Consider the following 12,069-nt stretch of genomic DNA (forward strand, 5'->3'; position numbering starts at 1 on the left):
CTGATAAAGTACAACTGACATCTGCTGATCTGGGCATGAGAAAAAGACTAAAATGCTGTCTTAATCCAGGCAGAGGGCTGTTGCTAAGGTACAGAAAAATCAGCTTACTTTTGAGAGGTCTCAAAGAGCTGAAGAAACAAAACTGAAAACTTGAAAAGCCTTATATACTTGGCCAGTTTTCTTTCATTTAGCTCAGCCTCTAAAAGGATTTAGATAATCAGCCCAACACACCCTCAATTTCTCTCTAGCAGAGAAAAGACATCATCAGGAAGCTCCAAGATTTTTCTTATTACAATGTGCAGAATTTAATTTTAAAAATTACTGGGCACACCAAAGGAAAAGAACAAATACCCAAACAGCAAGATAAAAAAGAAAAAGAAAAAAGAAAGAAAATCAAGTAGCAGTTGCCAGGAGTTGCAGGAAGAAGGGAATGGAATGTTATTTTTTAATGGGTACAAAGTTTCCATTTTGCAAGATGAAAAGAGTTCTTGGATGGAGAGTTCTTGGAGAAGATGGATGGTGGTTATGGTTGCATAACAATGTGAAACATACTTAATGCCACAGAACTGGATATTTAAATATGATTAACATGGTAAATTTTATGTTACACATACTTTACCACAGTTTTTAAAAAGAAACAATAGAAATAAACCAACAGATGAGACACATATTGAAAAAACAGAGAATAGGTCCAAGCAGCAGCTTCTCCACTCCTTCTGGAATCTCTCCCTGGTTCAGCCCGCCTGCCTCCACTCCTGCTTCCACCATGTCCATCAGGGTGACCCAGAAGTCCTACAGGGTGTCCAGCTCTGGCCCCAGGGCCTTCAGCAGCTGCTCCTTCACGAGTGGGCCCAGTGCCCGCTCAAGCTCCTCGAGCTTCTCCCGAGTGAGCAGCACTGACTTCCGCGGTGGCCTGGGTGCAGGCTATGCGAGGGCCAGCGGCATAGGCCCGGGAGGCATCACCACCGTCACCATCAACCAGAGCCTGCTGAACCCCATTAAGCTGGACATGGACCCCAACATCCAGGCCGTGCGTACCCAGGAGAAGGAGCAGATCAAGACCCTCAACAACAAGTTTGCTTCCTTCATCGACAAGGTGCGGTTCCTGGAGCAGCAGAACAAGATGCTGGAGACCAAGTGGAGCCTCCTGCAGCAGCAGAAAACGGCTCAGAGCAACATGGACAACATGTTTGAGAGCTACATCAACAACCTGAGGCGGCAGCTGGAGACTCTGGGCCAGGAGAAGCTGAAGCTGGAGGCAGAGCTTGGCAACATGCAGGGGCTGGTGGAGGACTTCAAGAACAAGTATGAGGAAGAGATCAATAAGCGTACAGAGGTGGAGAATGAATTTGTCCTCAGCAAGAAGGATGTGGATGAAGCTTACATGAACAAGGTAGAGCTGGAGTCTCGCCTGGAAGGACTGACTGACGAGATCAACTTCCTCAGGCAGCTGTATGAAGAGGAGATCCGGGAGCTGCAGTCCCAGATCTCCGACACCTCTGTGGTGCTGTCCATGGACAACAGCCGCTCCTTGGACATGGATAGCATCATCGCTGAGGTCAAGGCGCAGTACGAGGAGATCGCCAACCGCAGCCAGGCTGAGGCAGAGAGCGTATACCAGATCAAGTATGAGGAGCTGCAGAAGCTGGCTGGGAAGCACGGGGATGACCTGCGGCTACGAAGACTGAGATCTCCGAGATGAACCGGAACATCAGCCGGCTCCAGGCCGAGATTGAGGGCCTCAAAGGCCAGAGGGCTTCCCTGGAGGCCGCCATTATAGATGCTGAGCATCGCGGGGAGCAGGCACTCAAGGATGCTCGTGCCAAGCAGCAGCAGCTGGAGGAAGCCCTGCAGAAGGCCAAGCAGGACATGGCACGGCAGCTGAGTGACTACCAGGAGCTGATGAACTTCAAACTGGCCCTGGACATCGAGATCGCCACCTACCGCAAGCTACTGGAGGGCGAGGAGAGCCGGCTGGAGTGTGGGATGCAGAACATGAGTATCCACACGAAGACCACCAGCGGCTATGCAGGTGGTCTGAGCTCTGCCTATGGGGGCCTCACAAGCCCCAGCCTCAGCTACAGCCTGGGCTCCAGCTTTGGCTCTGGCGTGGACTCCACCTTCAGCCGCACCAGCTCCACCAAGGCTGTGGTTGTGAAGAAGATTGAGACCCGCGATGGGAGGCTGGTGTCTGAGTCCTCTGAAGTCCTGCCCAAGTGAACAGCTGCAACAGCCCCTCCCAGCCTGCGCCTCCTGAGGCTGCCCCAGAGCCCGGGAGGGAGGTTGCTGTACAGGGGAGCACAGGGAATGGGAGACCCATCCGACGCTCAGCCCTAGCCCTCAGCCCACCCGCGGGGAGTTTACTGCCTGGGGACCCCCCTTGCCCATGCCTCCAGCTGCAAAACAATTCAATTGGCTTTTTTTTTTTTTTTTTTTTTTTGTCCCAAAATAAAGTCTCAGCTAGCTCAGAAAAAAAAGAAAAAAGAAAAAACAGAGAATAGCTATAAAATATCAATGATGAATAAAAGAGGAGAAAACCAGAGAACTGAATTCTTAAATAAGTAATCAAATGGAAACTTCAAAATGAAAAATATATGATTCATTTAAACAATGCAGTAGATGGATTTGAGGCAAATTAGACATGTCACAGGCAGGACTGGGGTAACAGATCAGTAAAAAATATTCACAGTGGAGCACAGAGAAAAACAAGTGGAAGATACATATGGAAAACAATGAAAAGTCATTTAAATGAACACATTTCAGTGGCTTTGAGACTACAGAAATCATATAGAATTATTTATTACTATAACTTGTTTTCAGTTTATATAAGATTAAGTATTCTTTCATTCATCCAACTATTGAACTCATTTTATCTACAAAACAATACTGGGCACACAAAGATACTTAAGACACAATCCCTCCTCAAGACATTCATACTCACAGGGGACAGATAGACAAATGCTTATGCCATTACTAAGAATTTAGCCAACAGATTTGGGGTGGAGAGAAGAGATTCATTTTAAATAGAGGAAGTAGCAAAAAGCATAGGGTGGGATCAAAAGAACACAAAACATAGGGGAAGTTAAACTATTTCAATATATCTGGAGTATACCATATAGTAATGACAGTAAGATGAAATTAGCAGGTATAGATTGGCAGGAACCAGATAATTGTTTGCCATGAATGTTTTGAAAAAAAGAGAATGTTTTGAAGAACAGAAAAACAACAAATGCTGTAAGATCCCTATAATGTTCTGGAAGGTGCATGGTGTTTCACAAACACCATCCATTTCTATTTATATAGATCTTCTTTATAATAATTGAAAAAGTTTGAAAAATATTAAATAATAAGACAGTCTAAATATGACATGACACTCAGGATCCTTCATAAAGGGATTCAAATCTTTTACAATTTCATCTGCCTGAGTTCAATAAGATATTGCCACACCAATTAGTTTACTAAAAATATACTGTAACATTCCTACTTCCTTGACCTGCACAAGCCATTTATTCCACTTATACTGTCTCCTCCAGTTCACTGTCTAGTAAACTTTTAAGCAGTTCAACAAAGTTTTTCCCTAATGCCTTTCTAAATGTCTCTCTAGGAAAAACTAGTAACCCTCTCCATCGTGCTCCCATAGGATTTGTTCATTCAAAAAATAATTTTTGCTGGGCGCAGTGGCTCACACCTGTAATCCCAGAACTTTGGGAAGGCGGATGGATCTGAGGCAGATGGATCACCTGAGGTCAGGAGTTTGAGATCAGCCTGGTCAACATGGCATAATCCAGTCTCTACAAAAATACAAAAATTACCCGGCGTGGTGGTGCTCATGTGTAGTCCCAGCTACTAGGGAGCCTGAGGCAGGAGAATCACTTGAACCTAGAAGACGGAGGTTGCAGTGAGTGGAGATCATACCTCTACACTCCAGCCTGGGTGATAGAGAGACTCCATCTCAAAAAAATAATAATGTGATTAATTTTGAGTGCCTTATATGTGCCAGGCACTGTTCTCGGCACTTGGAATGCAACAGTTCCAAGTCAGTGAACAAGAAAGACAAAGGTCCCTGACTTTGTGGAGCATGTAGTTGAAACATTTGAAAAAGGTAGGAGCATGGAAAAGGGAAAAGAAGAGTACATGTATTTTACAAAAGCTCCCCAGGTTATTCTATTATGCCTTCCTCCAACCGAACCAACTCAGATTGAGAAGTACCGTACTAGAACGCATTACAATAAACTTGTAATAAAAGCCAAAATTTAGAACATAACAAGAGGAATACATAAGGCACATTGTATTATCTTATATAAATTCTTACTTGTCTTTTCCTCTAATTGATTAACTTTATCTCTGGATTCCTCTAGCAGAAATGTTAAATCTTTCATTTTATTTTCTTTCTCAGTGATTTGGATCACTAGTAGTGATACCTAAAATATTTAAACAATACATTATCAATATAAAAAGTTGAATATGACACTTAAACATTTATAATACCTAGAATTATTTTATGTACTTGTCTACATGCTTTTCAGCGGATCTCCTCCAGTTCACTGTCTAGTTTCTACTCCCTGACAGCCAATGCAGTCAGATAACTGGCCCTATCATCTTTGTAAGAGACAGTAACATATCAAATTGAAAAAGGCAATCTCTAAACATGGGTATTGCAGGCACAGGGAAGGGTGAGGGTATATATAATGGAAAAGTCAACATATATAATGGTAAGATTCAGTCTGTCTTTGCTATCCTGCCCAATCTAGCTCCAGAATGCCATCAGCCAAGTTTATATCCCCAAGCAAAAATTTAGAAAGCTCCAGCAAAAAGAAAGTGTTACAAATAATGACATTGAAGAGTCCTCGGCAAAATCACTAGCTGGCCATGCCATCATTTTACAAGGAAGCCCAGCAATCTGTAAGCTCTGCCCATGCGCCTAGAACTCCAACAAGTGTTTTAGTACTTCATTCTGTTTTTGTGGTTATTATCCTCTCCATACTTTCAATTAATTTTTTAAATTATTAAGTAGATACCCCTATTAACCATGTTAGAAGATATCTTGTGGCAAATCAGACAAGAAAAACTGCAAATATAGTGGGAAATAGAAGAGGATACATTATATATATTGCTTTCCATTTGGGAAGCAAAAGACTTGAAACTGATAGAGATGGCATAATAATAATCTGAAACATTCTTGTGAATGCCAAAGGATATAGAGTTAACATTTTCAAGTCTCCCACTACATGACATTAATAGAAAAAAGCATCTGTGTCTTGTTTTCTTGGGCTAAAAAAAGAAAGAAAGAAGCAACAAAATATTTTAGTTTCTCTTCATTGAAGTCATGGATAGTACATGTCAAAACAAAATGCAAACTGTAAGTTGAGTAGTCAATAATCATCTATACATTTTATGAAGTTTTTGTCTGAGCAAAAGTTCTCACAAAATAATATATTTTGAGGCAATATCCTATTACCCATTGATATAAATATTATAGAACAATAATTGATTAAAACCCAAAAATGGCTACAGCAAGCACATATTTGAGTCATTGAAAATTAAGTAAGTGAGTATAAAGGCTAAATATTTAGATATGTATAACATTAAAATTCTCTCACAGTAATTTATCATACATTCAGCAAATATAAACTTCTTTTGAAATTTTAAGTATTTAATGAATTAGCAAAAATAAAGATTACAAAGAGTTGGTTTTTTAAAAAACCTGCTTTTCCTTGTCATTTACTTCCTTCTTGTATTCTTGTTCAAGGTGTTGGATTTTTTCATAATCTTCCTTTACTTTAAAAATAAAACAAATATACTGTAATGTCTTAACGTAATTGTTTAACATTTCTGTTACAAACAAAATTTAAAGTTTTTTTTTGTTTGTTTGTTTTGTTTGTTTGTTTGTTTTTTGAGACGGAGTTTCGCTCTTGTTACCCAGGCTGGAGTGCAATGGCGCGATCTCGGCTCACCGCAACCTCCGCCTCCTGGGTTCAGGCAATTCTCCTGCCTCAGCCTCCTGAGTAGCTGGGATTACAGGCACGTGCCACCATGCCCAGCTAATTTTTTGTATTTTTAGTAGAGACGGGGTTTCACCATGTTGACCAGGATGGTCTCAATCTCTTGACCTCGTGATCCACCTGCCTCGGCCTCCCAAAGTGCTGGGATTACAGGCTTGAGCCACCGCGCCCGGCCCAAAATTTAAAGTTTATTTCACCTCCTTATCTCCAAATTATATTAAACTCTAAACGTTTGAAATGAGCTAAAATTGCTGTTTTCTTGCTTTCTGTTTAGTAAACAGTAAATTTAAATAATAGCAGTTATAATAACCTAAAATTCTACAATTCTTATACATAAAAGTATATTCTTTAAAACATACTAATCTAAAACAACAGGTTTTAAATATATATATAATTTGCTATATATACAATTATTTTAACATGCATACTATACCAAGATATGTAAAAAGAGACCAAATCACATTAAAAAAAAAAATTAGTCTGATTTCATGAAAGATGTAGTTTTAAAACCCAAAACTATTTTTAAGATATACTAATTCCCTGCCACATTCCACAAGATTTAGAGGGGATTATAGAAGTGAAGAAAATAGAAAATAGTTGAGAGCATCAGGCTAAAGAAATCAAAGCATTAGCAGAACCCAATAAAAATATAAATAGCAAAACAATAATATAAAAATTAAGTAAGATCCCTACACTTAAAATGCATTTCCAGTCTGGAATTTTCAGCTTGCACACGAAGTTCCTCAAAAGCTGTTATCATTTTCTGGAATATAAAGTTTAACTTTTAAGAATCATACTTAGATTTTTTTAAATAGCTTTCTTCAATCTATGAAAATATTATCAAATTTGTATCATGCGATCCTTAAATTTAAAATCACACAATGTGGAATAATTAAAACACTGTAATGTGAGTTACTTACTAAAAATGTATTAAGAGGGACTTATGTTAGTTTCCCAGAGGCTTAAATGCACTGGCAACATGTTATATAATATAAAACAGCAGCAAATGGGTTGTCCAGCCACTTACTTAATAGCATGTATCAAAACCTGTAATTTTATATGTGTTTATTTATTTATGTCTTCTCCACTGAAGTGAGGTCTCTCCCCATGAATCCAAAGTTACACTTCCATCATCTGGTATGTGTTCATTCAGCATTCAACAAATCTTGCTTTGTAAAATCAGGTTAATTAATTAATTAATTACTGAGTGCCTATTATGTGCCAGGAACTGTTTTAGGCAATTGGGATAGAAGACAATGTCTCTACCCTACTGGAACTTATAATACAGTGTAAAAAAGAATACAAATAAACACACACACACACATATACATATCAAATAAATGCCATGTAGCTTTAAGTGCTCTTGAGAAAAGCCAAATGGGGTTGAGATATATAGAATAATCAAATAGAAATTTTAGATAAAATATTAAGAGGGGAATAACAAAAAAGCAGAATGAAGTTTAGAAATGTGCATAAGATCTTGGACATAAAAGTTCTGAAAGGGTACAAATTCAAAGAACCACCACCAGAAAGAGCTTAGCAAATTTGAGAAACGTAAAAGATTGACTATAGCAGAAGAGAAAAGTGTAGAATGATAAGAGATGTGGTAACAAAGGTAAACAGGAGCCAGACACCGATTAATAATACTTTATATGTTTTCAAATGAATGGTTATGCAACACAATGTGCTGGTTTCTGAGAAGAGTCTGTAAATATTTGATAAATCAAGTGATGTAACTAACATGTAAATCAAAAAGCTAATACATAACAAAACATTAATGCTCATAGTATAGAACCTTAGGAATTTTATTAGTGATGCAATAATATATCAACAAATAAATAATGATCCTTTTAGTAAGAATAGTTGTCCATATCTTTGTAGCAATTGCTCTAATTTGCTTAGAAATTCCTGTTTAAAATATTCACATTTCATTAACACTCACCTCAATGTTATTATTTAGATCCACATAAACTTGCCTGGTTTCTTCCCGTTCATATTCATCTATTGTTAATATAAAAATTTCAAGATTAAATTTTAAAATAATTAATATGTCAACAAGGCAATATTCAAAATGCCTCATTAAAATATTTAAAATTCTGTGTTAATGATGAACACTGGCTTATCTAAATCATTACTGGGTCTTTTTAAGTTGCATCAAAAGCAGTTTAGGTCCAGTCTGATGTGAAGAAGCTTAGAAGTCACTGCTCCATCCTAACAACAAGTAAAGAGCTAAACAAACTGAAAAATCAACAAAAGAGGGCCCGGCCGCTCTAGGGAGGAGGAGGTGAGAAGATGGCGGACGACCCCAGTGCTGCCACAGGAACATGGAGACCTGGAAGATCAAGAAGCTCATTTAAGAGGTTGGAGGCGGCCCGCGGCAATGGCACCAGCATGATATCCTTGATCATTCCTCCCAAAGACCAGATTTCACGAGTGGCAAAAATGTTAGCAGATGAGTTTGGAACTGCATCTAACATTAAGTCACGAGTAAACCGCCTTTCAGTCCTGGGAGCCATTACATCTGTACAACAAAGACTCAAACTTTATAACAAAGTACCTCCAAATGGTCTGGTTGTTTACTGTGGAACAATTGTAACAGAAGAAGGAAAGGAAAAGAAAGTCAACATTGACTTTGAACCTTTCAAACCAATTAATACATCATTGTATTTGTGTGACAACAAATTCCATACAGAGGCTCTTACAGCACTACTTTCAGATGATAGCAAGTTCGGATTCATTTTAATAGATGGTAGTGGTGCACTTTTTGGCACACTCCAAGGAAACACAAGAGAAGTCCTGCACAAATTCACTGTGGATCTCCCAAAGAAACACGGTAGAGGAGGTCAGTCAGCCTTGCGTTTTGCCCGTTTAAGAATGGAAAAGCGACATAACTATGTTTGGAAAGTAGCAGAAACTGCTGTGCAGCTGTTTATTTCTGGGGACAAAGTGAATGTGGCTGGTCTAGTTTTAGCTGGATCTGCTGACTTTAAAACTGAACTAAGTCAATCTGATATGTTTGATCAGAAGTTACAATCAAAAGTTTTAAAATTAGTTGATATATCCTATGGTGGTGAAAATGGATTCAACCAAGCTATTGAGTTATCTACTGAAGTCCTCTCCAACGTGAAATTCATTCAAGAGAAGAAATTAATAGGACGATACTTTGATGAAATCAGCCAGGACACAGGCAAGTACTGTTTTGGTGTTGAACATACACTAAAGGCTTTGGAAATGGGAGCTGTAGAAATTCTAATAGTCTATGAAAATCTAGATATAATGAGATATGTTCTTCATTGCCAAGGCACAGAAGAGGAGAAAATTCTCTGTCTAACTCCAGAGCAAGAAAAGAATAAATCTCATTTCACAGACAAAGAGACAGGACAGGAACATGAGCTTATTGAGAGCATGCCCTTGTTGGAATGGTTTGCTAACAACTATAAAAAATTTGGAGCTACGTTGGAAATTGTCACAGATAAATCACAAGAAGGGTCTCAGTTTGTGAAAGGCTTTGGTGGAATTGGAGGTATCTTGCGGTACCCAGTAGATTTCCAGGGAATGGAATACCAAGGAGGAGACGATGAATTTTTTGACCTTCATGATTACTAGGTAGTCGATGTGGGTCCGGCAAAACGTGCCTCACCCTCCAGCATCCAACCCAAGGAGAATACCCATGGTGGAATCCAAACAGATCCCTGCCTTACAATTGGAACATTTCCAGAACTTAATCCATGAGCATTGGATATTGAAAAGAAACCGAAACAAAACCAGACCCAACCCTACACTTTGGTTTGTCATGGTGTCAGCGCAGCAGCCTACGACTAAGTTCCTAAATGCCACTTTGGACTAATTTAAAAAAGAATCCCAGTTTTTACTTTTACTTGATGGTGAAATTGGTTGCTCTTGAATTTTATGAAAAAAAAAATGATTTTTTTAACCTTCATACATAGAAGCAAAAATACTTTGCTGTAAATCTTCAAAAGTTAATAGAAGTGAGATCATACTGGTTTGTTTCTTATTTTGCTTGGAGAAAAAATTAAATTGCTGCATTTCGCAGTGACCCATTTACATGGCATTCTCAGCTTAGACTGCATAAGAAGAAATACATATGGTGAAATGTTGGAACCATTTCTCTCTCGGTCTCTGTTTAATGTTGAAAGGGTGAGCTAATAGGAGGCAATTTCAACTTCACTCCCTCACACTACCCCGTCCCCCTCCAGACTGGCAGTTTCAAGGATGCAAATTGCATTGCAAAATCAAACTGACTCATGAAGCATTTGGGCCAGTGCACTGTTTACTTCCATCTGTTTGCAGACACATTTGTGCCCAGCGTTTGGGAGCCCTTTGTATCGATGTTCTGACAAGGTTCCCTATAACCTTAACCTACTCGAAACCAGTTTGGGATAGATATGATGGGGCTTCTGTGCTCTTGCTGGGATTGGGAGAAATAAAACATGTAATTTAAGTGGAAAAAAAAAAAGAGAGAAGTAAAGTCACAGGGCAAACTACTACCCAAAAATTGGAGAAACAGGCAAACATAGAAGCACAACTTACCACGGCAGAAACCCATAAGCAGAAAACTCTGTGGGAACCAGAGTCGGAGAAAGAAAACCTGAGCTATAATTGACACATTGCTAGAAATTCAGTATAAACAAATCTCAGAGATACAGTCTATGGAGGCCATGTGTGGTGGCTCAAGCCTGCAATCCTAGCACTTTGGGAGTCAGAGGTTGGCATGTTGCTTGATGCCAGGTTCTGGCCAACATGGCAAAACTTTATCTCTACTAAAAATACAAAAATTCACTAAGCATGGTAGCACCTGCCTTATAGTCCTAGCTACTCAGAAGGTTGAGACACAAGAATTGTTTGGAACCCAGAAGGCAGAGGTTGCAGTGAGCTGGGTGACAAAGCGAGACTCTATCTCAAAAAAAAAAAAGAAAACTCTGTGGAGACCCAGTCATCAGAGAGGCCCCAAGTTCTTGCAAGTTTTACCTTATGGAACTCTACCAGGTTTCTCGGAACATGGGAAAAACATCTCTTTGTGCTTCTGGCAGGAAAAGCCATTTTGAACTATGCCAATGTATCCTGTTCTTAACAAGGACTCCCTTGAGAGCAAAATCTGTTGGGGATTTGTCAGAGTCTAACTAACCTGGGAGAAGGGAAATACCCAATTCCAGACAGCTGTAGCCTTCCATCTGAAGCAAGGAAAATATCCAACTCCCTCCCCCTCTAGCCTTCCACATGGAAAATGGGAAATTCCCAACTGCAGCCCACTCTACCCACCCTGTCCCATCTAAGAAGGAGAAGGATGCCAAGGCTGTAGAAGTATATATGAAGTTCATAATCTAGAGGCAAAAATTTGCTAAATATCTGAGATCTAACCATAGGTCTATTGAACACTCCTCCCCCTATACCTTACCACCACATTACAATAGTTCCTTTACCTATCATGTCTAGCTAACCAAAAAAATAAAAATACAACCATACAAAAAGGCAAAAAATACACGTTGACAAGACAAGCATCAGGAACAGACTCAGATACAGTTAAGGATGTTAGAATTATCCTAGACCAGTAATTTAGAACAACTATGGTTGCTATAAGGCTCTGGTGGATAAACTAGACATCATCAAAGAATAGATGAGCAATTTAAAGAGAGAGAGAAAATTCTAACAATGGCTCAAAACAAAAATGTTACAGATAAAAACCACTATAACAGAAATGAAGGGCGTGCGGCTGTGGGGGCTCGTGCCCATAATCCCAGCCACTCGGAAGGCTCAGGCAGGATGATTACTTGAGGCCAGGAGCTGGAGACCAGCCTAGACAACATAGCAATACCTGTCTCTAAAAAAATATTAAAATGAAGAAATGAAGGGCTTATTAGACTAGGCACAGCTGAGGAAAGAAATCTCTGAAGCTGAAGATATTTCAACTGAAACCTCAAAAACTGAAAAGCAAAGAGAAAAAAAAAAACAAAAAAGAACAGAACAGAATATTCAAGAACTGTGAGACAACTATGAAAAATATAATGGGAATACCAAAAGGAGAAGAAAAGGAAAAAGGAACACAAAA

At 39.2% G+C, this 12,069-nt stretch overlaps 1 protein-coding gene and 2 pseudogenes across 6 annotated transcripts in view; 2 read left to right on the forward strand and 1 right to left on the reverse strand.

The window, feature by feature from the left end:
* Positions 1–12,069, reverse strand: part of SYCP1 (synaptonemal complex protein 1) — a 119,638-nt gene that overhangs the window by 88,780 nt on the left and 18,789 nt on the right. For all 4 annotated transcript variants that reach the window (XM_032249647.1, XM_032249645.1, XM_032249648.1 and 1 more), the window contains exons 9-12: positions 7,945–8,003; positions 6,696–6,765; positions 5,705–5,778; positions 4,313–4,421 (exon numbers count right to left, since the gene is read on the reverse strand). In XM_032249647.1, coding sequence (XP_032105538.1) covers positions 4,313–4,421; positions 5,705–5,778; positions 6,696–6,765; positions 7,945–8,003 — 312 coding nt within the window. The remainder of the gene's footprint in view (positions 1–4,312; positions 4,422–5,704; positions 5,779–6,695; positions 6,766–7,944; positions 8,004–12,069) is intronic.
* LOC116531042 lies at positions 697–2,269 on the forward strand (annotated as a pseudogene). The gene has a single exon (XR_004260235.1). The product of XR_004260235.1 is annotated as a keratin, type II cytoskeletal 8 pseudogene (transcript).
* Positions 8,295–10,372, forward strand: LOC116531043 (annotated as a pseudogene). Its single transcript, XR_004260236.1, has one exon. The product of XR_004260236.1 is annotated as a eukaryotic peptide chain release factor subunit 1 pseudogene (transcript).

Source organism: Sapajus apella, unplaced genomic scaffold, assembly GCF_009761245.1.
Source record: "Sapajus apella isolate SASKATOON/1434 unplaced genomic scaffold, GSC_monkey_1.0 scaffold69, whole genome shotgun sequence".
Classification (NCBI taxonomy): Eukaryota; Metazoa; Chordata; class Mammalia; order Primates; family Cebidae; genus Sapajus; species Sapajus apella.